Source organism: Aulostomus chinensis, chromosome 2 (assembly GCF_037954235.1).
Source record: "Aulostomus chinensis isolate RoL2024-O1b breed Wild chromosome 2, RoL_Achi_v1.0, whole genome shotgun sequence".
Taxonomy (NCBI): Eukaryota; Metazoa; Chordata; class Actinopteri; order Syngnathiformes; family Aulostomidae; genus Aulostomus; species Aulostomus chinensis.
Window position 1 is genome coordinate 18506694 of NC_141321.1, and position 27418 is coordinate 18534111.

The window sequence follows — 27418 nt, forward strand, 5'->3', positions numbered from 1 at the left end:
TAACCTGGAATCTCTTCTTCATATTTTGATTTACGTAAAATGACTTATTGCAGGATCTTATACTGGTGTAGGGGGTTTACTTTAGAAGGCATTAGGAGAAGTCGCCAGGCACTAATGTTGTTATTCATGTAATCAACAATAATTGAGCTAATTTAGTTAGTTTGATTTGTTCATTGTTGCTACTGTATAAATGCTTCTAGAGAATTGATAAATGTGCTATGGAGCCCAATTCCTCAAACAATGATGCATGCAGTCTTGTTGTCAGGGACGCTTCAGTTCCAGAATAATAAATCCCCTCAAGCATAAAGGACCAAATACTGGACAAAATAATTGTTCTGCACCCAGCGCTGTGAGCTGTATTTGTCTAGGCTGTTGACATTTTAAAATTTCTTGTGTTCAGGTCATTTTCTTTCAAAATCCCAATGTTTATTTTTGCCCTAAAAGGCTTGCGTTTATGTGACATAAGATCAGTTCTTTGATTTTAGGTTTTGGCATTAATCTGAGAAGAAAACTGACTTCCATTTTTTTTTTTATATTACTTTTCCAATTGAGAAAAAATCATTACTCTCAAGTCAGTGTGTTTGACTTTCTTAAATATGAATTTTTCAAAATTCATTACACGCCTGTACACATAATTCCCATCCACCATACTTGGAAACCAACACCAGGGTTGTCAGTTTGATTAAAATGTGGAAAAGCAAAAATCCATCCATTTTCTTCCACTTATCCTGTTAAGGGTTGCAGGGCTGGAGCCTATCCCAGCGTCTGTCAGGCGAGAGGCGGTGTTCACCCTGGACAGGTCACCAGTCCATCACAGGGCCAACACATAGAGACAGACAACCATTCACACTCACAGTCACACCTACGGTCAATTTAGAGTATCAATCAGCCTCGTCCCCTCTTGATGTCTTTGGACTGTGGGAGGAAGCTGGAGTACCAGAGAGAACCCACACAGGAACAGGGAGAACATGCAGACTCCACACAGGAAGATCCTGTGCCTGAGCCGGGGCTCGAACCCGGAACCTTCTTGCTGTCAGGCGACAGTGCTGACCACTGCACCACCGTGCTGCCTGAAAAGCAAAGATATAAGCATCTAAAATGAGATTAAAAGTAAGTAATTATTTTCAATATATACATAACCAATATAAACTGAGATAATGTGATGCTCTATTGGCTGCACATTGGCTAAAAAAAAAATATTAAAATTGTTAAATGGCAAAATTTGTAGACACAGAAATATTTTTTGTTTGTCAAATATGTCATGACATACAGTACAGGAAGTATTATGGTACTACAAAGACACCCTGACCTACTAATCATATGATCCTTGTGTGAGGGAACAAGCTTATTTTGTTTGGACACCAGAACAAATGACATTATATTTAAAACATTTTAAAAGAGTATTTTTCCATGATGTTGAGGTGCAGAAATTACAACTCATGGTTGCATCAATACTTTAAAAAGCTGTCAAAATGCATACATTTTTACAACTTTGGAAAAGCTATCAATGTGACTTGTGGAAATGTTAACACCTCAACATCATGAAAAAAATGTTAGAATCATAAGCACTCTATAATTCTCTTACAATGTTTCTCAGAAAGCACATTATTTCTGACAGATGATTCCTTTAAAACGGACTTATAATTGCTGCAGTTGTGTGTTCACTGGTAGGACTCGGACCTTCAAAGGGAGGCGCCCCATGGTGTTGTTTATGTGTACAGGTGTGACAGGTGTTTGCTTGCGAGCTTTGCATATGTTGCAAAATCAAAAAGCCGCAGATCTTAAAGCACAACCATTATAAGATTACCGTTCAAATAAATGACATGGAATAATGTCAAGCGGACTTCTATTTCAATGCATGCAACACACTGCTGTGAAGCCTTTGGCAACATGTTTAGCATCTGATGAGATATAAGGACAAACAGATCTGCACATGGTTTGTGTAGGGAAGCCACAGACAGGTTGGCAGAGTGTGTATGTTACCCACTCAACACAAAAAAAAACCCATCCATGTATACACAACAACACACATGCACATACTACCACATCAACTGAAGTAAGAGAAAATGGAGTGGGACGAGGTGAAAGGGATTGAGTGGGTGGCAGTGGGAGAAAAAGATGGAGAAAGAGGCAGAGGGAGAGTAGGAGTGAGTGGCACATGGCTTTCAGTCTAAAAAAAGAAAAGCAACGCATAACCAAAACCAGAATCTGGATTAGCCAGATAAGACAGAGTCAGAGGGATGGGGAAGGCTAGAGGAGAAAATGTAGGTTCCCTCTGCAATGAAAATGGTGCAGATACACACACTCTTGTTTCATGCTCATAAATGTCCTCTAAAATATGAATACTGAATGAGTGTGTGGGTAGAGGGAGAAGAAGGAGAGAGCATCAGGATGGGAAGAGTGAAGCTGAGAATAGCGGAGGGTGAGTTTCTTTAGGATGGACAGAATACTGCTGTAGTGTGACAGAACAGGGAGAGACGAGATTGTTAGAAACAGCAGGAGCAGAGCCAGAGACGTGACAAATGCTGAGGAGGATCTTGAGCTGAACAGAGTTGAACTCTGGCCCAGGCAGAAAAAGAGCGAGACGAGAACAGATGGACGTATAAATGAGGGCAAAGGAGATGGAGAGATTGGGGCTGTTACACCGTCAAGTGAGTTTGGTGTTACTGTACAGCACTTTGGACTCTGGCCTTTCCATCCAGAATCACATCCAACACCACAGGACACGCCAAGCCCTCTTCAGCCTTTACAGCCTGCTTGCACCGACTCTAAAGACTTCTTCATGGACCAGTACAGGATGTTTATGAGAGAAGCTCCAAAATGGAAATTTCAGTTAGTGTGGCGTTAGCCGCTAGCAGCTGCACCTTAATGTGTACACAAGTGTTGTGGGTCCAGAACAGATCTACACTCAAGTTAATAAGTTCAGTCATTGTTATGACTTACCTGGGACCTCCAGAAGCAGCTGTGTGGCTGCTGTGTTAATGGTTGATGATAGAAAGAAACTGAATCTACATGGAGGTGTAAAGCCGAATTTATGGATCTCTTGAATCTTGAATGAAATGCACTGGACATTCATATGAATTTCCACGTTTCCACACTAAAATGTAAAAACAACCAGAATCTAGTACCGCTTTACATATTTTGATGAGTTGGGGGGGGGGGGGTGTTTCTGGCTAGCTCGTGTTCAGAAGTTGCAAGTGTGTAGGGTGGGTGGAGCTCTCTGTTGTCTCTCAATTGCTACCTCATGAGGATGGTTTTTTAACTTTGCTCCAATCCCGTTTGAGTGGGATTGAAGATTCTCTAATGTGGGAGTGAGAGAGAGCATTTAATTTAACCACGAAATATTGTGATACAGTTTTGATAAAAAAGGTTAAATTCCTGTCGAAGATTTTAAAAAAGTAGTGCTTTTTTTCATTGACATAAAACATCTGTTTATCATACTTGATTGAAAGTGCGCCCATCGTCTATTGTTCTCTAATGTCTTTTATGAAAATGATGAAACTATTACTTATAAGTACCAGTGAGACTTGGCACTTGCAATTCTCCTATTAGATAACCATGTCCCACCTGTTTGTTTTTAAACCAGTTTGTAGGGTTTTGTGTGTGTGTGTGTGTGTGTGTGTGTGTGTGTGTGTGTGTGTGTGTGTGTGTGTGTGGAGATGACGAGATAAAGTAAATTTTCTTCCTGATGGTGGTTTCGGTGGTAATACACGAGAGGTCACACAGGAGAAGAATGTGTGTGCCGCAGCTTGGCTTGATGCTGCTGCTGTTAATGGGAGAGATGGAGGAGGAGAATAGTAAAACACCAGCTGCTAGTTGTACCAGATCAACCTGCTGTCTGCAAGAAGGGATATAAAGCGTTTCGCTCAGAACTCCTTTTTCTTTTTGTACAGATTTTGAAGTGATCTCCTTGAATGAACGGTGCCTACCTTAAAATTGACATTTTTGCTGTAGGTTCTTTGTATCTTTTAGCAGTAAGCCAGATGAATGTTAACCTTTCCGTTGTGTTGGTAGGGATTTGTGTGTACTGACTAAACGGAGCAGTTCGATTTTGAAGTCCTATTGGCTGTATATTGGTGTCACTATAGATTATGGCGCATGTGGGAGATGCATCGGCCATTCAAAACTGTGCATTCTCAGTAAAACAATTCAGTTGGTGTGCTGCATATCTCTGTTTGTGCCCTATTTGTTTCAATGAGTCCATGTCAAAGACAAAGCTATAATGACGGACAGGGAGCCCTGTCATTGTTGTTACATCATTGTTGTTACATCACGTGGGTACGGGCCTGGCCCTGGCACACAGTAGTACGCTGTTTGGAGCACAAAAGCACCGCTCACATGCAGGGATATGTCTGTCTTTGCACAAAACGCATGCCATTTGGACACAGAAGGAGTCATTAGCTGCAGAAGAGAGTTGGGAGTTTCGGCTCATGCTGCATGGAGAAAGTCAGGACAGCAGCTGAATCTAGAGTTGTGAATGTAGAGGTGCCCTGAAGGTCAGGGTTTTTTTGTTTTTTTTTAGACATTTCACTTTTGATCTTGACAAACTCAGCAAATGTGACATGGATGCTAGGAAGCAGCTTCAAGCATGGGAAGATCTCTGCTTTGAAGAAGCTTAAACACACATTGCTGTCGAAATATCAACTCAGTCATAACATGAAGAAATTTATTGATGATTCTCTTATCAGGCTTAAGGAATTACCATCTGGCACATGCTGTTTCCCAACTGTGCACATTTAGCTACCAGCGATATCATGAAGGTGTCATGAGAATTACGGGTACTCATGCAGTACATCTGTTGATCAACAACATCAGTTATCAGAAACAACCTAAAAGGATGATTATGAAGGTTATGCTGCCTGGTTAGTATGTCTGAAATCATGAAAAACATCTAGTAAGGTGATTTAGCCATGGCAGTTTGAGAGAATGCCCCTTTATGTAAAAGGGTAATTTGGTGATGTTAAAGTGATTGGTTCAACTCCAGCCATGTTCATATCTACCTACCAGCATTTGAATACCAACATATAAAAATGCTAATCGTCATTTGGGATGCACAATTAATTAAAGTAATGGAAATTGCAGTTTAAGAGTCTTAGTCTTTATATTAGTCTTGCATAATTTGTTAATTGTGTGTCAAAATACCATTTCTTTGATTAAATACTGTGGTGGTACAGAGGCGTTCTGCCCCGTCACCTTCTACAGACTTAAGAGCATCTAATTGATACAGGTCTCCATAATGAAAACGAGAGTAATGATGTGGAAAGTGACATTCCATGTAAGATTGTAAATCTTATACCGTCGCAATATTGGTTAAAAACAAATTTCAAATAGATACTTTTTTTTTCAAAATCAAACTATTTTGTAATGTCTTGATTTAAAAAAAAAAAAAGATTTTCATCAACAAAATGCTCAGTTCCTTCTTTTTACACACATAAAATACAATTAAATCTGTTTACATTTCACCATGCTATTAAATGTCTAAGTGCATCTGCTACCCAAGAAGGCCAACAAAACCACCAATTAGCTGAAATTCCCAGGATGAGAACGACCTCGAAGAGCTAAATGCTATTAGAGAGGATGCTGCAGGCTTGAGACATGTACTGATGACCACAGTCGTCCTCCATGAAACGAGCCTGTCATCAGAGGTCAGTTCTGATTAGTTGTACACACAACTCATTACAAGAGTAACAAACTACATTTGTGCTTGTCATTGCCCCCCCCCCCCCCCCCCCCCCCCGTTTGATAAATCGGCCATACTGAGATGCGGTGTGAATGGCACGGCTGAATAGAATCTTTGGTTTGTCACGTATGTTCTTGGTTTCATCTGGATAGTTTTATTGTATTTTTTTGGTGCTACATCATCGAGTGTTGAGAGTTTGACAGTGATTGATTGGAAATCGACCTAAATGTTTTTCGTTACTGTAAAAACCAGAAAACTGAAAATACAACCTGAATGACCTGGTGTAGTCAGGGTTATGTTCAAGAATCACAGTCTGATTAATAAAAGCTACCGCATGGCCCAGAGACTATGATTTAATAATGCCTAAAAACTATACGAAGTGTTTTATGGATCATAGTGCAAGAAAAAAAATAGTTTAAATTAACACAGATTAGATATTTGTTTATCATTTATTATATATTCTGTTTTTTTTTCCTTTTATGTCATTACATACCTTTTTTTATTTTGCACTCGTGGTCAGACAATCAGTTTGAATTCCTCAAGAAATATTATTATTACATTTTATGGATTAAGGAGACAAAGTGAGTAGATGATAATTGCACAGAAGGAAGTAGAATCCATTAGTTAAGGAAATAATAGTTGCATATTATTGAGAAATGGAATTATATCAGGGCGGCACGGTGGTACAGCAACAAGTTTCTGGGTTCGAGTCCCAGCTCCAGCACAGGGTCTTTCTGTGCGAGTCTGCATGTTCTCCCTGTTCCTGTGTGGGTTCTCTCTGGTACTCCAGCTTCCTCCCACAGTCCAAAGACATCAAGAGGGGACGAGGCTGATTGATACTCTAAATTGACCGTAGGTGTGACTGTGAGTGTGAATGGTTGTCTGTCTCTATGTGTTGGCCCTGTGATGGACTGATGACCTGTCCAGGGTGAACTGTGCTGCTCACCTGAAAGCTGCTGGGATAGGCTCCAGCCCCCCCGTGACCCTTAATCAGGATAAGCAGGATAACAGGAAAATGGATGGATGGATGGAATTAAATCAAAAGGAGGTCATAGAAAAAGAATGAGTGAGAAACAAGTTGTTATCACTATTGTGTAACTCCAAGGCCCAACCTTTTGGCGTTTTTGATCATTACATCAATTTTGTAAACTTGAGTTTAATGTACAAAAGCGTTATTTCACTTCCTGATTATTGTTCCTGTGTGACTGAAACATGGACGAATGCAAGTTCTTGTGAGTGGATATGCTCCCACCACCGCAGAGACACATCAGTAAATATCACCTTCTGAATTTTGAATTTCCACTGACGCTGTGCTTCACCTTGCTGTGACGACATCAGGCAGACAAGGAGGCAGCACCACTCCACTGAGTGTGGCTGACCAGCGTTCTCAGCGAAGGGGCGAGGTATTAGAACATAATGCCCAGAGGGATGAAACAGTGTTGTACATTCTCAAGACACAACTGAAGTCATGGCTGAAACATGGCCAATCATGACGCCATTTACTACAGAATAATAAACATAGAGTACTTCAGCTCCTTTTTTTTTGTATGATGTAATGCTTCTAAATGGAAAGTGATCTCACTGTTTCATGATGCAATATTTATTAACTATAGTTTTGTATGATGCAGTATGTATTCTCTGTACCCCACTCTGAGCTGTCATTTGCTGCAATAATTCTTGTATGGATTTAGCTGTCCAGGGACTGCTGATGAAATTCAGCCTTGTAGCTCGATAAGAAACGTGCAAAATTGTTCCTAAATGTTGGTTAAGCGGTCATGGATTCTAGATTTGATTTCACACCTGGACAGAGTCTTGTTGTGAAAACGTGAATATTGAATGATAGAATATCTTTGTAGAACATTTAAGGCAAAAGTTAAAAACAAGGCTGTGTGCGATGCAACAAACTTCACTTATCATGCCAGGAATAGCCATCCATGCTTGCCTGAATGAATGCATCTAACTAATGCTACATAGCTGCATACACAGCTGATCCACATGTTACATTGCAGCAAGGTCACACCATTATTGTCTAATCTGACTGAAGTCATAATTATGTCGTAATATTTTTTTTTCCCACTGTTGGAGTCTCCGCTGGGTATTAAAACCATATCGTTACAACAGGCCCGGAGGAGCCCTGATAAGTGTCCCTGGCGGCCTCGTCTATGCCATCTGCATCTGGAAGATCTGCTTGAGCTCTTTGGCCTGATTGTGTGGGGATTTAGTGCGCATGCCTCTGTGCTCATGCTGTCCTCTTTAATGTTTCTCCAACCCAGATAGTATAACAAGTAGCTAAAAGTTGATGAACACATTCACATGTCCTTGTTTCCTTCACTCATATTACCTCAAAGCAGAAGATCTTCATTGTTTGATTAAAAAAAATCTATAAAATGAATTTGTAATTATATGTTGTTGTTTTGACAAGTTTTTTTGTATTCAGGAATCTATCTTTTATAGTATTGAAAAAAACTCATCTTCGTGAGCTTTGAAACTTGATAAGTGATATCTTGAGTGTGGCAGCTGCTGTCAGTGAGGTCTCTAGTGGGGTGAACGCTGCATCATGTAGGGCATGACGAGGTTTAAAAACTGGATTCATCCAGTTGAATTCTTGACACATGAATTATTATCAAGTAGCCTTCCTGTCAGTGCCACTTTCATGAAGCTTCCTAAGACTGCTAGGCATTTCTTAAGCATAAATTCTTGTGTTGTTAAGCAAATATAAGTCTTTTATATTCATTCTTGTCTGGCCACTGATGGAAGGTGAGCATTTTCTGACATAGGGAAGGAGATACCAGAAGCACTTTGCAGCTTAAAGTCAGTTTTCACACAGCTAAAGCAGGCATCCCACAATTGGGTGACAAGTGGGTGTCTGCCTGATGAGGATTGAAAAACCCGAACTGCTGCCGTTCCACCTGTCATTTCATCCAAATAAATGAGCTTTAGAATCATTGCTGCATTTACAACTATGTACATATTACAGTACACACACACACACACACACACACACCCCATAAAGTCAGGAGTAGCTGAACCAAGCAGGCAAACCTATTTTGTGAAAGTATGTCAAATGATCACAGGTGAGTGAATGTTACTATGGCAGTCCTCCTTAGTGAGAATTTAAAAAAACAGAATGGATGGACATTAGCCATAACAAAGCAATAATAATGTGAGTCACAAACCTACTGAATATAGAAGGTTGTTGATCCTCCTTCAGACAGATAGCAAATCAGCAGAGGTGCTCAGGTTAAATAAGCAGTCTGTGGCCTGGAGTGTGTCTGTGGACTTGCACACGGTTCAGCTTTGGGAAGAAGAAAAGGGGAGCAGAGAGGTGTGATGGAATTTGCACAGAAAAAGGAGGGAACTTCTTGGACTGTGACGGATGGGGGACGTCTCTACTACGGACTGTGTAGGTGGTAGTACAACAAATACCTCAATGAATGGGTTTTCGTTTCTTTTGATTTCTTCCTCTTTTAATGTAATTGTTTTCTTGCTGAATTGTAATTCAGGAGAAGTATTTTCTCAGTGCAAGTCATTTCTCCAGAGTAGTAAGCTTCTGTCCTTGGTGTTCCCACGTGTCCTTCTCAGTTTAAGAACATTTAAACCCTCTACAGTTAAGGATAATGTGCTGTAGAGTGATGAATACTTGTAATACATAAGGATTAACATGATGTGGTGAGAGGTAAAATCTTACGGCCTTGGCATGTTCCTGATCCGTATGTTAATCTTGGCTGTTAGCCTACCGTTTTATTCTTGGTAATGTGCAGGATTTCTTACTCCTGTAAACAGGAACAGCAACAGGAAAACCACACTTACTATCAGGAAAAAGAGGTGAATTTACTCTGAACTTTTAACAAAGGAATGCCAAATGAAAAATTTTAATTGCTCCACCAGATATTAGTTCTTGGCTGTCTTGGTCTGATCTGACTCATGGCCATAAGACTCATAATTGCACATCTTTTGATCCATTTACAGTTCAAATGCAATCCGTTCTTGTTTTTCTTCTATGATTTCCCCTAAATGCCTCAATTTGAACCCAGTGAAATATACATCAGTGCATTCCTGCTGCATCCTTCATAAACTCCATCCATCCTTTTTCTCTACCACTTATCCATCAAGGGTCAGGGGAAGGGGGATGAGTGGAGCCTATCCCAGCTGACACTGGGTGAGAGGCGGGGTTCACCCTGGATGGGTCGTCAGTCCATCACAAGGCCATCAGGAGCAATTAGGGGTTCAGTATCTTGCTCAAGGATACTTCACCATGGTTGCCAGGGGAAGTGAGGATTGAACCAGCGACCCTTCAGTTTCTAAATGACCATGCTACCTCTGAGCTATGCCACCCTCCTCTTCTTTGTGCAGTCCTACATTTGTGACTTAAACCAGCCAATGACACAGCTATCCCTAATGAATTTTGTAGGCACGATGCAGAGTGAGACTTTAACAACTGCAATGATGTTAGTAATTAAAACGAGGAGGGTGCTGCCCACATCTTAATAAGTAAAAAGTGTTCTGAAATGATACAGAAAAAGCAAGGAATGTTGGAAAGCAACCAGTAAGAAGTCTTAAATCACACAGAATGAATGGCTTTATCTACTGTTAGACTATAAATGAAATACATAGATGAGTTTGATAGTCATCAGGTTTGATTAACGTCACGTTTTGTTTTCAAACCAGCCCTTTAACTTTCAGCATACATGCAGAAGCATAGCTCTGTAAATTAGTCGTATTAGTCTGTAACAGCGTCATTTTCTCTTCCTATCATTTCCCTCTTATCCTGGCTTCCACAGTTCATTTCAGTGTAGCCCGGAGGCAACTGAAGTAAACTCTCAGTGCTTGCTGATGTAAAAGAATCTTTCACATGGCTATAACCGGCATGTACCATCATATATCAAAGCTTGGCTCACAATCTTTTGTTCAATCTGTAGCACATTTCTCTACAGCCTTTCACACACTGAGTCCTGTCTATTGTGTTGTGTTCAAGACTGTCACTCTTCTCCTCTCTGATGTCCATCATGATTCCTGCAGCCATCTCCCAGTTTTGCCATGTAGAGAGCTTAAGACTGAGAGTAAATCATTGCCCTGCTCATGCTGATACTGAGCTTTGTGCACGTTTGGAATTTTTGTTTGCTCCAGGTACTTTTGTGACACTAGTTTCTTTCCACCATGTAAGCTGGTGCACAGTATGTGACATATTGTTCAAAAAGGTATCTTGAGCTCCCAAAGATATTTTTCCCTCCTGTACTACTTCTTTGTGACTCCAGAATGCAGAAAGCACCTGCCACATATATTTAGCTCCTAGCTAATGGTGACTGAACAACAGCAAAACTGTCAAAATATGTCTGTTTACGATCTCTCAAGTGTATCATCTGATGTAATCTCAGTAATATGCAAACACTTTGATTTTTGGCTGTAAACAACCCACTGATAATCCCTTCAGTTTGGCATTTGCAGTAACAAACATGTAGCTGGAAGAGTTCTTGTTTGTTTGTTTTTTATCTCAAATGAAAGTCTTAGTGGATTATTGAGATGTGGATTTTACTGATGATGCCCTTGACAATTTGTAGACATATTTGGAGAGTTCTGTTCGTGGTCAGTCACCATTCGCTTCAAGCTAAATATACATGGCAGGCCTCTTCTGCATTCTGGATTCACAAATAAGTGAAAAACATCTTAATGAGCTCAAAATGGCTATTTGTGAGTGCTTGAAAGGCAAAACACACTTTTTTTTAAGTATGTTTCAAACTCATCCCAATACATGTAGAGGAAGTGGTGCTTATTAGTGTGAGACTATAGTGCAAGGTTGCAAATGATCTCTTTTGGTCTTCCCACAGGGCAGTGATGCCTGGCATGGTGATGTTTCGGCGGCGCTGGTCAGTTGGCAGTGATGACCTGGTGCTGCCCGCCCTCTTTCTTTTTCTATTGCACTGCATCTGGTGAGTCAGTGTTTCTTACATTATAGCAGTTACTTGTGTGTGTTTGTGATAAATGATTTCTTTTTTATATGGGTATGCTGTGTCATTATCACTGGGATTACATCACACACAGGTTGGTGGTACTGTCGGTGGTTCTCTTCGGCCTCGGCTATGCCTCAGAACAGTCCTGTTCTATAACACTAGTGGACCATGGCCGAGGGTACCTGGGCATCCTGGTCAGCTGCCTTATCTGTGAGAGTGCCATCATGTGGCTGAGCATGAGAGGCAGCATTCTGTACACACAGCCCAGGGAAGCTGTGCAGTATGTCCTCTATATACGGCTAGGTAAGACACACAGTCTCCCTTTCATGCAGGATCTCCTTTTGATACTTGTGAGGATATGAAGAGGTGGTTGTATGGATTAGTTGTGGTTCCAAGATAAGATCTGAACACAGTTTCCATTGATTAAGCGGATATTGATTATTATTCTACTCACTCCCGCTCTCCTCCTCTTTCTCTCGCCAGCTATTCTCCTGGTCGAGCTTGTGTATGCTGTGGTGGGAATTGCCTGGCTTGTTCAGTATTACCAGCCATGCTCTGATGTCACTGCCAAAAACCTGGCTTTAGGTGAGTCAAGCGTGGCATTAAAGAGAATAGTCATGGCAATTTTTAGTTTAACAGGATTTGTTGTGCTTGAACGTGAATAATTTTTGAAATATTTTCTGCAGGGATCGTTGCATGCAACTGGCTAGTGATATTCAGCGTCTGCATTACTCTCATGTGTACCTTTGATCCTACGGGTCGGACATTTGTCAAACTGAAAGCCACTCGCCGTCGTCAGCGCAACCTCACTACATACACACTCAGGTATTGACAGGCCCTTAGATTCTCAATTGTCTCTCTTAGTCCGGACACAACACCCAACAAAAACACAATATCCAGGTATGCATTATCACCTGTGTACCTTTTCTACATCATTTCAGTTGAGATTATTTTTTTCTCTCATTAGACACAGGCTTGAAGAAGGCCAAGCCAGTAGCTGGAGCAGGAGGCTTAAATTCTTCATGTGCTGCACAAGAGCGCAGGATACACAATCAGTGAGTCACGACATACACTTCAAACTCTCTGTGGTGAAAGGGAAATGAAACCACAAATATGTCAGAAGTAATGTTGGAGAGCCAATCGTTAAAACGAGCCAGGTTGAGTCAGGACTGTGACGCAAAGCTCGTTACTCAGGAGCATTTCAAATTACATAATCCATCTATCTGTCTATCTATCTGTAAGCATTTAAAAGGAATTTTTATTTTAGTAGGGGCCAGTTAGCTCTGCCAGAGTTATTATTCTTCCTCAAAGGAAATCTGCCTTCCCCTGCATGAAAATAAACACAACTTTGCACAGACTGAAGGTCCATTCATACTCTCAACATCCTCAACTGCGATTGTACTCTGTTAGTCCTGATTACAGCTGAATGGTTGTGTTTTTACTCATACTACAATTGCAATATAATTTGCAATATTGGAAAGAATTCATTTGTCATTGTTAATAATTTAGAATAAGAACAGTGAAATTACATGTGTGATTTTTTTTTTTTTTTTTTTTGGAAGACTCTGCACCAAACCAAGTCTTTTTTTAAAAACTTTAAAACCAATGAACCCCCCCACACACACACACGCAATTTTGACTTAATCGACAAGTCAAGACAAAAACAAATTCGCTGTTTCTTCAGATGTACCATTTAGTTTAAATAGTTCTGATTTTTCAACAATGTAGCCCATAGTACATTCATATATTTTATTGTACAAACAGTTGTTAACAGCAACTGCAAATTTTCACTAAATACATCTTATGTATTTAGTGAAAATTTGATGTGGTGGATGTTGTGTGCAAAATGTTGTTCATCTCAAACACGGAATTTTTGAAACGAGAATGAAATCTTCCCTCACGTGTAGCCCTGGTGACAGCCCGAGTCATACAGTGGTGCGAGGCAGGTTTTGATTTGTCACTTGACTGGTAGCTCGGCCTGATTCACCTTTGATGTCAAAGGTCGTAAGGTCAGAAACCAGGAAATGCAAAATATACTTGCGAATGCCTTGTCTGTCGTCGTAATGAAACTCACTATTTCAAAGATGATAGGTAGATGTAATTTGTCATTATGACTGCCAACATCATGTTGTAATATATGCTGTCCTCTCCAGGATGCATATTCAGAAGTGGCCAGCCTTTTTGCAGAGTTCTTTAGAGACCTGGACATTGTGCCTAGTGATATCATTGCTGGCCTGGTACTTCTGCGTCAGAGACAAAGATCTAAAAGATCTTCTATACTGGACCAGGTATCACTTTCTTTAATGTGTGTTCATGTTATCTTGCTTGTTTTGCGGATGCTTCTGCTTGGTACTTGAAATAACTTGGCTGTTCTCTTCTGTCATCTAAAGGCTAACAATGATATTTTAGCCTTCCTCTCTGGAATGCCTGTCACTCGCAACACTAGATACCTGGACCTTAAGAACTCGGTGAGTCTCTTTCTGTGTGATAAACTGGTAAAACAAGAATAAATTGTGAGTAAGTAAGCAATCAGTGAAAAGTACAACCTGCAGACTCACTCATTCTTGAAAATCCTCTGACTAGTGGATTTCTAGCCATTTTCCACTGTTTATGTTGTTGATATTGCGATGAGACGTCCAGAGGCTGGCAGGTTGTTTTATTTCAAAAATCAACTGGATGATATTTGATATGCCAGTTTTGTGTCAGACTTCCTGCCTTGCTCAATTTGCTCTTTGGAACTTACTATTATTATTATAATTATTATACTTTTGTGTATTCATCTGAAATTATATTTGACATTCCATATCTCAGGATTCCTGAATATGTTGTTACTCTCTTCCTTTGTTTTTTTCGGATTTGTGCATGTGTGTCCATCTGTCTGCCTTTTTCCTGTCCCAGACTGAGATGAACATGTACAAAGATGTGTGTTACTACATGCTCTTTGCCCTGGCTGCATATGGTTGGCCTATGTATCTAATGAGGAAGCCCGCTTGTGGGTTGTGCCGCCTCGTCAGCTCCTGCCCGTAAGTACTCTCACAAAAACATAAACCTGCACTCTTCTTGATCCATTTGGTGCGTGTGTGTGTGTGTGTGTGTGTGTGTGTGTGTTTCTCACTCTCGAATCTCAAATAACATTTTGATGCGTCAACACTTGCCAAGTGGCAATCCACTGAGACAATACCACTCTTCTTAGACCCACTCACTGACAAGCAGCATCCAACTAATCACATACTCTCACCCAGATCGCCTGCAGCGGGATGCTCTGTTGTACATCTATAATAGGTCTTTCCTTTTGGGTCTGCCCCACCTACTCTGTGTCTCCAGTTTTCTTAAAACTTTTCTTCCTCTTTCTCTACCCCCAGCTGCACATCAGTGTCTGGTTCTCGATTGTCTCAGTCAGTAACCGTAGAGGAGGACAACTGTTGTGGCTGTAATGTGCTCGCAATACGCAGACACTTCCTGGACAGGGACCTCAAGCAGGTTCACATTGTCTACACTTCCTGCCACGATGCTGTGAGTAATCCGACGACCGGATAATGAGCAGTCAGAAGGATTCATGATTTACTTGTTGAGTCAAAGAAAGGATTAGTGTTGTGTAGCAGTGTTAGGATAAGTTAATGTGGTAATTCTGAATAGTTATGGTGATATATTGTTCTATTCTTTACGTACAGCCCCTAAGTACTGTACCTTGTAGTTTTGTATCGGTTTATATATAACACTTAACTCACCAGTTTAGTTGCTGAGATGGGAGGAGTGGAGTAACAGCGTGTCTGCATCCTCTGCAGTGAGTCCATTGTGTTCACAGTTGGTGTTGTTGCTCAGGTGTTTTGTAGCTATCATGGCCAGAATCTTGATGCACAGATGAAAACTGTCCACTTGGTTGACTTCTGGTTGCTTTGTTGTTCTAAACACATGATGAAGTCGTGGTGTCTTGTAGGTTGGGGCAATATCTTATAATCTTATAAGAAACCACCATAGGTCAGTCCAATCAGTGTTCTTTTAGGAAATAAGGGCAGGGTTTAAGTGTGACAACAGCGTCAGCTCCTGAAGAGGTTAGCGTAGATGCTGTGGTAGCTTCACTTATATCAGGACTTGGGATTGGCTAAAGTTTGTTCATGATAGACAAAGGTCTCATCTAATCGCCTGCCAAGTCATTATTGAAGGTGTCTGCCCTTTTTCAAAGTATTTCTACGGGCGACTTCTCTGATGGTTCTAAGAAACAAACCATCTGACGTGTCAGGTTAGAGGTTGACACCTTCTTATGCTACTCACAGTGTGACACATTCTCTCATTTGGCTGTTTGCCTCTGTTTAAAATTCTGGAGCAATTCATTGTGCAGTAGCCTTTCACTGCCCACTGCAGACATCCGACCCAAACAGAGCCAGTACCAGACAACTGAAGAGACAGTGCCCTTTTTGGGAGCTAAGCCACAGTATCACTGTGTGCTGCCATGTGGTATTCTTACGTGGTTCAGCTTGCGCCCAGTGAAAGACAAATTTCTATCACTGCCTGCATTGATGGACAATAAAGTTGTTCTTGAATCTTGAACTTTTGGGGGAAGGGTGTTACTCTGATCTAAAGGGACCCATTCAGCCCATGGAAGTGGTGGCATTTCTCCACCATGATTAGTTGAATTGAATATCTATTTTAATTTTCTAACACGTCCTACACCAGAAATTCAAGTTATTGCTGAAATCAATCTAACTGCCTGCTTTGGTTTCATCTGAGACTAAAGTTGATGTAATGTTTATTTGCTGAGTAAAGATTTTTTAAGCATCTGATCATATGTTTTTTTAGACAAATTGCATCAACCTCCATGACAAGTGGGGATTTGTTCGATGACGAGGCTCTGTTCGCTTGGATGCACACACAACTTCATGTGATGCAGGCAGACGTGACTTCTTTTTATTTTACCCTCATCTTGATTCCCTGACTTTCGCACCATCTTTCATTGTCTCCCATCAACACATTCAGGTTTACGAGACTCCATTTTTTGTGGCAGTGGATCATGAAAAAAGAAAAGTGGTCATCAGTATCAGAGGAACCTTATCCCCAAAGGTGAATTTCAGCTTTCTTGTCTTGTTTTCACAGATACATTTTCTCACCTCTCTCAAACACGAGTTGACCTCGCTTCCCTCAACACCTAGTAACACCGACACCTCCAGAGCTGTGAAGTTCTCATCATTTAATACTGAAACTCCTACACCATGCACGCATAGGGCTGAAACATGACTGTCCACTCTCAGAAATAAATGTCCTATCCATTTTTACATAACAACAACTTTAGTAGACTTGGATTAAACCAAGAGTTAAGAGACGAATCATGACCTTATATCACGTCGAATCACAGGCACGTTTCAGTTTAGCAGATGCTCTCCAAAAAAACTCTGAACAAACATCATCCAGCTTCTCCTTCCCTGGAGTGGATATCCAAACTTCTAATATGGCTACAGCATGAATGAAAGCTTCTAGAGCACAGGGTCAATTCAGCAAATGTAATCTATCTTGTATGGCTCAAGATCCTAAAAACACTGTAACCTGCAATTCCTACTATCCAGAATGACCCAGCCCTACTTTGTTGTTTAGTCTTTCTCCCTAGTCCAGGCCTACGTAACCCTGAAAATAAACAGATTTTAATGTGTAGCATTAAACTGCATTAGAATGTTTTTCCATCCTGTAGTTTTGGTTTATCCAATTAATTATTAATGTGCATTTGTTTTGTGGTTATTTATCTAATAATGTCATTTTATGCCTCCTGCATTATGGATAGGATAGATGAGAGAGCTTTCTTATCGACTGTGAAACGTGCAGTTGAGACTATGAAGGCCTTTTCTTCTTTTTAGTTCATTTTCTAAACTCTAAATATCTATTAACTTGTTACTCTTTTATCATGTGTGTATCAGGATGCCTTGACTGATCTGACAGGGGATTCTGAGCGTTTACCGGTGGAGGAGCAGCATGGGAACTGGCTTGGTCACAAGGTCGGAGATAATAGCTTGAAACCACTCACCTATATACGCTATAAATCAAGTCTCTTTCGAGATGGCACTCCTGCAAGTCTCTTGTATCTCTATAGTTCAGTTTCAAAGCTCCAATCCCCGAAAGGTCTTTTGAATCGTTCATAGTAGAATAATTACTGTGAATATTTAAACGAGAGATTAATAAGGCAGAGTTCTTGTCCATATTTCACTCTTGCTGTCTTACCCTCCACTGAATCCTTCTATCTTTCTCTCTTCTCTCAGGGGATGGTTTACTCAGCAGAATATATCAAGAAGAAACTGGAGCAGGAAATGATCTTGTCACAAGCCTTTGGAAGAGACCTGGTACATAAGTCAATACACCTTATCCAGAGTGACTGATATTTCCTCTGTTAATCATTGTAATAAATAGAAATGAGAATGCGAGAGTGTTGCAGTTAGTGAAACAAAAGCGTGCAAGTGCAGTGACCAAAGCTGTCTCTCCTAGAACAAGGGGACCATGCACTATGGGCTGGTGATAGTCGGGCATTCTCTCGGTGCAGGCACTGCTGCTATCCTCTCCTTCCTACTGAGACCTCAGTACCCCACACTCCTCTGCTACTCTTACTCCCCACCCGGTGGCCTTCTTAGGTGAGTAAATCTATATGTGTTTACAGGATTTACCAGAGAGTTTACAAGAGAAGGCAGTTCATATTCAGAGGTCTTATGTAAGAGGAGACGTCACTCTTATTTGAGGAGATTGTGCCGGGACTTACTAAAAACCTGTGTGCCTTTTTTTCACACTTGAAATCCTTGTTTGCTGCCAAATTGTTGCCCATTTAATCCATGTGTGAGTATTTGATACCGAACTGCTGTCACAGGTTAAAACCAGATCACAGCTGTCCATACAAAACCTGGGTTGGCAGCAAACAATCCAAACACATCACTGCTGCTTAAGCTTTTAGTATAAACGTTCATCAGGGTTCCAGCCGGGTTATACGAATTTTTGATGGGTATTAAAAGGTGTTCAGGATTAGGATGTTACTCATAGTTTATGATAACTCCCCTGTATGTGGTTTAATGGCTATGGTATGCATGTTGAGAGAATCTCTGCACAGTGTAGTAAGTTATGGTAATTGTTAATTACTGAAAACTAAATGAAATCCCAAAGTGCTCTGAAAAAGCCAATAGGACCCATGGTTATATCAGCGCCTTTTATAAGATGTATGAAATGCTATTTCCAAAGTTTATCACAACAGGGTGGCAATTCAGTGCATTTTTATGGCACAGTGTGTGTGTATTTGATCACCTCCATAAAATATTCCCTGGATGAGTTGTCAGAAAGGAGAAGATACAGCAACTGTTGCAGAAGCATCATCACTCTATTGTAGCGGTATCGTCTTGTAAGAATCTCCATGTAAGAATTTAGAATCCTAAACCAAAGCTGGGCAGACCTGTTAGAAGTGAGCTTGCTGATTTATTGCTTTTGTTTTAAAGGATCATATCATTAAGTGCCATAAAGAATGGATTTACAAATTGCAGAAAGGTTTTTAACAATACAGGGTACCATGTAGAGGGGACTTGAAAATATGTGTGAAACATGGAGCAGCCATCTTTGGGCTACGCTTGTATTTGCCTGTTGTTGTTTTGTTTTTGTTTTTTTAACAATATATTTTATTATTGGTCCAGTGGTTCAGAGTTCATTAGCATTTTGTCTGTGTACCCTGGAACATTATCAAACAGCCTCACATACAGCTGGCTGCAGTGCTAACTGTGTTTGCTATTCAATCATGCTGGAGAGGAGCCTGGAGAGAGGGATCAGTAAATGCTGCTGTTCACTCTTGTTTCCTCACTGAAGTCCAGTTCAGATAATTTGTCAGACTTTGATTGAAAGATGTACATACAAGGCAGATGATCAGGGTAAATGTGTGTGATGGTCCAGGGGAGGTTCCTAGGGGTCACTGAAAAACTGAGACATTTGTGTGAATCATGCTTTGGCCGTAGATCTCAACATAATTGAATGGCAGTGGGATGTTTTGGAGAAATGCATTTAAAAGCACTTGCCACCACGTCATCGAAACACGTAAGGAAGGAACATCTTTTCTTTCACTCTGCAGCAGATTTCAGAGGTTTTAAAGTCTCTATCAAGAAGCTCCAAGACTGTTGACTGACATGTGTATCTGCGTACTCCACATATACTTTACCTAAATTGAAACACACAAAAACCCACTTTTGTTTTTGCCTGTATTCTTTTTCATGAGTTCAAGTAAAAGATGTCCAACTTCTCTAAAACAAAAGACTCCTCTCCACCTGAGAGGTGTGGTCTATCAGCATTCTGTTTAAGCAGCAGGATTTTCGAATAAGTACACCTTGGACTGGTCACAATCTAACTTTCAAAAAATGTTCAATTTCATTTTGAATGAAGTAAAGTAATTTTAACAGGAAATGCATTATGGTCATTATCCACTGGGCTACAGAAATGTTTTTTTTTAGAGGAAAAGGGCCAGTATCTGGTGTGCTGGTGAGCATCAATTGCTTCACACAATGTGATACATCTCCTTCATGTAGAGCAGGGGTGTCAAACTGATCCAGTAAAGGGCCGGTGTGGCTGCAGGTTTTCAATCCAACCAAGCAAAAGCAACACCTGATCCAACAAATGAGCTGTGTGGACACAGCTTGATTGATTTAAGTTGAATCAGGTGTTGCTTTTGGTCGGTTGGAATGAAAACCTGCAGCCACACCGGCCCTTTACTGGACCAGTTTGACACCTGTGATGTAGAGTCTATCTGGTTGTTGACTATAGCCTGAAGAAAGTTAGTCCAGTCTTGTATCAACTACTTACAGGGATGAATTGCAGTCAAGTGAAGATGACAAGCTCTGATGGTTCGCTCAGTGGTTTCTGCCGGTGTGTGTAGAAATGTCCTTATTATGCAAAACCTGTTGTTGCATCAGGTGGCTGGTCTCAGAATATGTTGCTCACCTGCAAGATAGTAACGCTCAATAACATAAAGGGGCTTTGCGTATGAAGACAATATAATTTTAATTCAAGAAACGAAATGACTTCCTGTATAATTACTGATTACAAGCAAGTCTTGTCATCGTCTCCATCAAGTTTAGACCTGTTGTAATTGGTCAGTGAAGCAAAAAATGTGCCGCATCAAGACAGGAATGCACCAGCAGTGACCTGACCACCACACCCATGGTTGCAAGAACATTTACCATATAAACAACATCAGCCTGGGGTGAGAAAATAACAACTGAGGCAGTGGGAGACCAGCAACAACACCTGCGCTGTTTGCTGCCACATTGTGATGTACAAAAAATTTGGGCTTTATGTCCTTTTCTGTGAGATGCCATGTGACATTTTGTTCATGACTGTCTGCACACATGCAAAACGTGTTGAAATAAAGCTGCTGGTATGTAGTGAGTAACACACGAGCAAATGGGAAGGGAGGGCTCTGAGGGGCTGGGTTTCCTCATTTCCTCCTGCTTTCCTGATGTAAAGTACTCTCACTGGCCTCAGACAGCTCTTCATTGTGTTGAAGATCCTTGGATTAAAGTAAATATTTGTTTTGAGGTTAGAATATGAGCCTATTTCCCCCATTCAACCTTTTTCCTTCATATTGTGTGATTTAATGTTTCCGTCTTTTACTTCCCCAGTGAGGATGCCATGGAGTACTCCAAAGAGTTTGTCACGTCTGTGGTTTTAGGAAAAGACCTGGTGCCAAGGTAGCGCCTTTACTATATCTGGTAATTCTCATCATGGCTTCAGCACTACAAACATATGCACTGCTGCTCTCCCATAGGCTTGGCCTGTCACAGCTGGAGGGTTTCCGACGCCACCTTCTGGAAGTCCTGCAGAAAAGTAACAAGCCAAAGGTGATTGAACACTTCCTGCTGTAGTGGATGAGTCAGAAGCCTCATCTAGGGAGCATTTGTACTATTAATACATTAAAAAAATCTTCTCCATTGGTAACCTGCACCTTTTTACGTAATTATAGGGAATGCTTTATGCAATGTTTGTTTCATGATAAATTAATAAAAAGCACATGTTCACTATTCAAATATTAATATCCCTCTCCTTCAGACTTATTTAGCTATTCAACAATTGAATATGCATAAAAAAGTGATACAGAAAAAAAACAAACATTGAACTGAGATTAAAAAATTAAGTTAAAATTAGTTAAGAAAAACAAACTTTTTTCAACAGTGGAGGATCATTGCGGGAGGCACCAAATGCATCCCAAAATCAGAGCTTCCACTTGAGGATGACGATCCTCAGTCTCAGCAGGCAGCACCCCCCAGCAGTCGTCTATGGCTCCACCCTAGTGACCTCAGCATTGCACTCTCAGCCTCCACCCCCCTCTACCCCCCTGGCAGAATCATCCATGTGGTACACAACCATCCTCCAGAGACATGGTGAGAAAGATCCTCTCAGAGCCGGCTGTGGGGAGCTCTACATTGTGTGTCAGAAACGAGAACACTCACTGCTTTTGGGATATTAAGCTTTTCTATATATAAAGCACTTGGTCATGAAATTCACCATACAGCTCCAACTCAAGCGGTTGTATAACTGATGCGTGGACACTGTTACCGCCTATATTTTTATTAGTTTTCACACCTGTGCTATAAAGAACTGGGAGCCCTGTGGAAAAAGGTATACTGTACACTCAATTCTCGTGACAGTGTGGGTTAACACCGTGTCTCAGCTGTGCTTTCTCATGTCACTTTATTTGACAATCTACATTTCCAGTCTTGCCTCTTACCTATTTGGTGAAGAGTGGCACAGAAATAATTCCTAAAACTCTTAAATAAGTTAGCATTGTCACCTCAAAATCAAAGGAAGAGTTTATTTTCTACAAAAATCCATGATAAAATCTCATGGGGTTTTTGAAAGCAATGGGGCTGCAAACTTTCGGATCAGCCTTAAAAAAGCATGTTATCACTGTGGCACTTTATAATATGGGGATATATTAAACGAGGCAATCTACATCTCTATAAAGAGGTTTGGTAGCTTGTGATGGCATGGCTGCTCTGCCTTGAAACCACAAAGTAAATCAGTGAAGATGCAACAGTCTTACCTGAACTCCGTTCACTGCCCAGCACCTTTAAACTAACAGGTGGCAGCTTAAAACCCCAAAGAAGTGGTTTAGCAGTTGAGTGACTCTACTGACTTTCCTAAATGACAGTTTTGATTAATTGATCCTTGATATGTTGTTGAAAGTGAACAAATGATGGTAACATACACAGTTATCTGGTTATACTCTAGAAAGTAGTGCTCTACCTCTGTGTAGTTCATTTGCATAAAAACACTCACAAAACTAACAGCTTTATTATTTGTTTGTTTGTTTTATCAGATTTTCTATAGAAATCATGAAAATCAATTCTGGCGTAAACTCCTGCAACATTTGCAGTACCCAAGGGTTTTTGCCTCTGTTCGTATGTATTTACCATTTTTTTCAAAAAGGATTTACTGTCTAGTTTACATTGAACCCCTAATTACTCCTGATGGCCCTGGGACAGACTGGCAACCCGTCCAGGTTGAACGCCACCTCTCACCCTATGTCAGCTGGGATAGACTCCAGTCGTCGTTGTCGTCCCCCCCAACAGATAAGCGGTATAGAAAAAGGATGAATGGATGTCCAGTTTATCAGAAATCACTCTGTGGTCCTATCACCTTGATTAATGTCTGTAAATACGTAAGCAGGTTATTATTATATCAACGTGATTCTCAAAAATAATCAATGTAGGCAACTGGACTCACCTCTTGACAATGGACTCACCTGTGTGTGTTACTTGTATTCCCCTTTGATTGATTGCTTTCTCTCTCCCTCCCCTTCCTCTGTAGCTGCGGCCAGGAAGAGCCCACCTACTCTGCTCTGTGGGGGGACAACAAGGCCTTCAATGAGGTCATCATATCACCTGCCATGCTCAATGAGCACATGCCCCACATGGTGATGGAGGGCCTCAACAAGGTCTGTTTGAACTCTGTGCATGTAGATGGGTGTGTTTTCTTCTCTAGTGTGCTGCTGACACGTCCTGCAAATCTTTTTTCCTGGGCGAATACATGTTTGGATGAAGAGTATTTGGGAATAACCTCATAACTATTACACAAAATCTGAGGCATTATTCATAAAGGGCAATACCACTGTTTTAAATTGACAAGCAGAACAAGGGATATTATACTGTTAGATGCTATCATAGTTTCAAATTAGCCTGTCAGTCACAATGGAGATGAGTCATTTTATGCAGGTCCTTCTCACTAGTAGTGCATTAGGTCAAATCTCCCTAATTAGACATTTCTTTACATCATCAACAATGATCTGAATGCCATACTGCTGTCCCGCAGCAAAATGGTAGTTGCATCTGAATACTAAACGCTGTCGGGTTCAGGTTCTAACATCATCCAGTCCAGTGAGCTTCGCAACCACTGGAATGGCATCATCTTCAGACATAGATGACTTCAGCAATGTGGAAAATTGAAAATGCACCCATGCCAACATGTACAGTAGAGCCACAGATTCCCACGGTTTGAATGAATTGAATTGAAGTTTAAGAAAGTCAAATGAAAAACACGTTTGAATTTTTATGTAAAACTTTGGTTGGTTACATGGTTACTCATACTGTCATGAATTAGTTATTCGAAGATTTCTCTTCACAGCAGTGACAAAGAGAGTAATCCAGTATGTTAAGAGTAATTTTATACATGTTTCATTGTAAAGTAAAGCCTAATTTTAGCAAAGAAACCCTTATCAAATTCAGTGGTTTGCCCTCAAAGGTCACTCATATTTCTGTTTATGCACTATTTATCTTTAACCTGCAACTTGCCTGCCATTGCATTTTCCTCACATCACTCCAGTAGCGAAGCATGGGAACTGTTCTCTGCTGCTTGGTGTCATGGTGTTCTCTGGTTTTTATGAGTGTGTGACTCACTGTTACCAGCCGTCTCTTAACAGGGTTTTTATGTGTATGCTTGCATGCGGTGGATCCATTTTGAGAACTTTCTCATGGCTGCAGAGTTCAAGTTGTAAGTGTGTCATGAAACTCTATTTGCTTTCAAGGGTCGACCCTGTGTCCCTCTGATGTATAGTACTGTGGTGTGTGTGCCTCCTATGATACGTCTGGTGTTTCTGCAGGTGCTGGAACCATTTTGTCACCTGTCTGAGCAGGAAAACTTGGAAGCAGAGGAACTTGAAGTCAGTCAGCCCACCGGCAGCACCCTGTTTATAACCTCAAAAACAGAGCTGAACTCTAATCCTCCTCTCTCTGAAAGCGCCTCTCCTACCAACCCGTCTTGCACCGACTCCCTCTTTGAGGCAGAGCCACTTTCTGTTCCTCTAACCACCATCGCTTCTTCTTCTTTTTCAGATGCTGATTCGCTTTCTCCTCCTCCTCCTCCCCCTTCAGACTGTGCTTCTGCCTCACAGCAATGCTTGGTGTCAGTCCCTCCTCTTTCTAACAATCCTTCAGACCCTCAGTCAGCAAGTCAAGATGATTCATGCATTCCATCACAAACACAGACAGACGCACCCAACTCTCCCCTTCAGATCGATGGGATTCCTGCTCCTCCTTCTGAAATCTTACCTGACAAGTCCAGCTGTATTCGGATGGAGGATTGTCCTATTAGTATAGTAACATCTCATAGCTCATTACAAATCAATGAGATCTGTAGTTGACCAAAGGGTTCATCTGATTCTTTAACACAGACTAAACTCAAGTATTATTCTTTTAGCAGCCTCTGCGCACAAGCCATTAAGAATAGTCTCACTTTTTCAAGGTTCAGTCATTGACAACAACTGCTGACTAGGAATCGCTAGTAATTGCTGATTCAAGACACTCTGCCCAAGTGTCCTTGAGCGTGATACTAAACCCCTAAGTTCTCCTGATGGGCAGGTTGCATGGCAGCCATCACAGTGTGTGTGTGTTTGTGTGAATGAAAAGCACCCTTAACCTGCATTCCAATGCATGACAGAAGATGTGCTCATGTGCATCTGCAATAAGAAACTTCTGAGCACCTGCAGCTTTATTGTTTAAGTGTTGCGTGATGTGTGGAGTGACATGCACATTTTTCAAAAAGAGAAGAGATGAGCTTCAGACACAATCACATTTGACCGAATGAAGACTGAAATCAGAAATGACTGCGTAAAAAGTTGCTACAGCAAGTTTAACACCAAGAAAAAAAAAGATAAAAAATGGATTCTGCTTAACTTGTCACTGAACACTGCCATATTTGTGACATCATACTGCAAACAGTTTACAAATTGGAGTTCTAAATTCAATGACTGTTAAATTGCATTTTTCTGTCAGAGATCTTTTTTCCCGTTTTGTATACAGTTGAAAGCAGTGTGAGCGCCATGTAGGTGGAGAAGGCTTTATGCAAATGTAGCCTATTTGTTGTATTACCCTTAATACTGTGATTAAATGGCCAGACTGATAAATATGCATGCTGATATTTACAGAGCAGCACAAAGAACTTTTTACTGAAGTCCCCAAAAACCTTTCATAGTCTCATACTACAACTCAAACTCAGTGGGAATGCCCTCTCCTATTTATCCTCTAAAAGGATCCAGAACTTTGTCTCTTGCCATCATGCACAGAGAAACCTGGATGCAACAAGTCCGAGCAAGTTGACAGAAAGACATGAAGGCATTCCAGGGAGCAAACAGGGAGATTGCCATTTGAAAAGCAGACAAAGCAAGTTCAGGCAGTGAGTGTGGACGCAACATGATAATGCGGTAAATGTAACCACTTATAACGTCTAGAATATATCACAAAATGCCAGTGTGAATGACTGCATGTCCCAACCAACCTTCCATCTCATTAATAAGATGCACCATCCAACCTCAGCCCTCCATTCTAGTCTCTGCTTCCCTCACAGCTACAGTACATTTGATCAAGTGCTGTTGTATGAACTTGCTAACCCTTTGCCTCGAGGTAACAAGTTTTCTTTGTATTCACAAGGTTTCCATGGTAACCTAATTTCTTCCACATTAAACTGCTCTTTCTTCCGTCTGGGCTTGCTCCTTTTAGGGCTTTTCAGTTCCTGCACCTCTTCTCTTTCGGGATGTCTTTTTTTTTTTTTTTTTTTTAGCTTTTTTTTTTTTGTAAGGCTGTATTCAACTTTTCCTCACTCGTAATCCCTCCAGGGAGTTGTCAATTACTCATCACCAGCACATGGAGAAAAGCCGGAACTTAATTTGTGAATTTGGGGTAGAATGCTCAACTTGATTACTCTGCTGTGAAATTGCTGGGTACTAAAACCAAGAATGTTTCCTCTTTGTATAATGTTATGAAGACTCAAACAGAGGCATTAAATCCATCATGCATGTGTTTCATAATGCTCTGTCATAATGTGCTTTCATAAATTATTGATTCCAAGATGTCTGTAGGGATTGCAGTACATTATTAGATACTGCAGAACTCCCAAGTACATTTTCCTCTCTGCTAAGAGCCTCACTTGCCATTTGTTTTCAGTTATGTGTAAATAGTTTTGCATGTCATATGTGTCATGTTGATGGTGCCAAATATTCGCCGTAGGTTGTGACTTGCAGCTGTCCTCGTTGGCTCCTGTGTTCTTGTCTTCATAACTCAAACATATTTGATACCATTTAACTTACTTAACATTCAAGTCTCTGTTTACATTCAACCTCATCTTTTTAATGCTATCATATTATGTTGCATTGTCATATGTACCTTTTTATATGTTTCAATGTCCTCTTAATGTATCGTTGCTCTCCCTGCCGTCATGTGCCTCCACCGTGTGTTAAAACTCATTAAAGCTAACTAGATGTATGTCTTTGTGTGCAGATGTGGTTTTCCGTCAGTGTTTGTTA

General features: G+C 40.8%; 1 protein-coding gene across 6 annotated transcripts in view; it reads left to right on the plus strand.

The window, feature by feature from the left end:
* The window catches only part of dagla (diacylglycerol lipase, alpha), a 36562-nt gene that overhangs the window by 3470 nt on the left and 5674 nt on the right, over positions 1 to 27418 (plus strand). For 3 of the 6 annotated variants that reach the window (XM_086182402.1, XM_086182411.1, XM_086182429.1), the window contains exons 2-19: positions 11506 to 11607; positions 11720 to 11931; positions 12112 to 12213; positions 12315 to 12453; positions 12596 to 12683; positions 13782 to 13916; positions 14019 to 14096; positions 14527 to 14651; positions 14991 to 15141; positions 16603 to 16686; positions 17532 to 17609; positions 17871 to 17951; positions 18094 to 18236; positions 21246 to 21314; positions 21392 to 21464; positions 21796 to 22004; positions 23434 to 23560; positions 24722 to 24781. In XM_086182402.1, the coding sequence (XP_086038528.1) occupies positions 11513 to 11607; positions 11720 to 11931; positions 12112 to 12213; positions 12315 to 12453; positions 12596 to 12683; positions 13782 to 13916; positions 14019 to 14096; positions 14527 to 14651; positions 14991 to 15141; positions 16603 to 16686; positions 17532 to 17609; positions 17871 to 17951; positions 18094 to 18236; positions 21246 to 21314; positions 21392 to 21464; positions 21796 to 22004; positions 23434 to 23560; positions 24722 to 24781 (2049 nt within the window). In that variant the 5' untranslated portion in view covers positions 11506 to 11512. The remainder of the gene's footprint in view (positions 1 to 11505; positions 11608 to 11719; positions 11932 to 12111; positions 12214 to 12314; positions 12454 to 12595; positions 12684 to 13781; positions 13917 to 14018; positions 14097 to 14526; positions 14652 to 14990; positions 15142 to 16602; positions 16687 to 17531; positions 17610 to 17870; positions 17952 to 18093; positions 18237 to 21245; positions 21315 to 21391; positions 21465 to 21795; positions 22005 to 23433; positions 23561 to 24721; positions 24782 to 27418) is intronic. The other 3 variants (XM_086182419.1, XM_086182439.1, XM_086182447.1) reach the window with 1 other exon arrangement.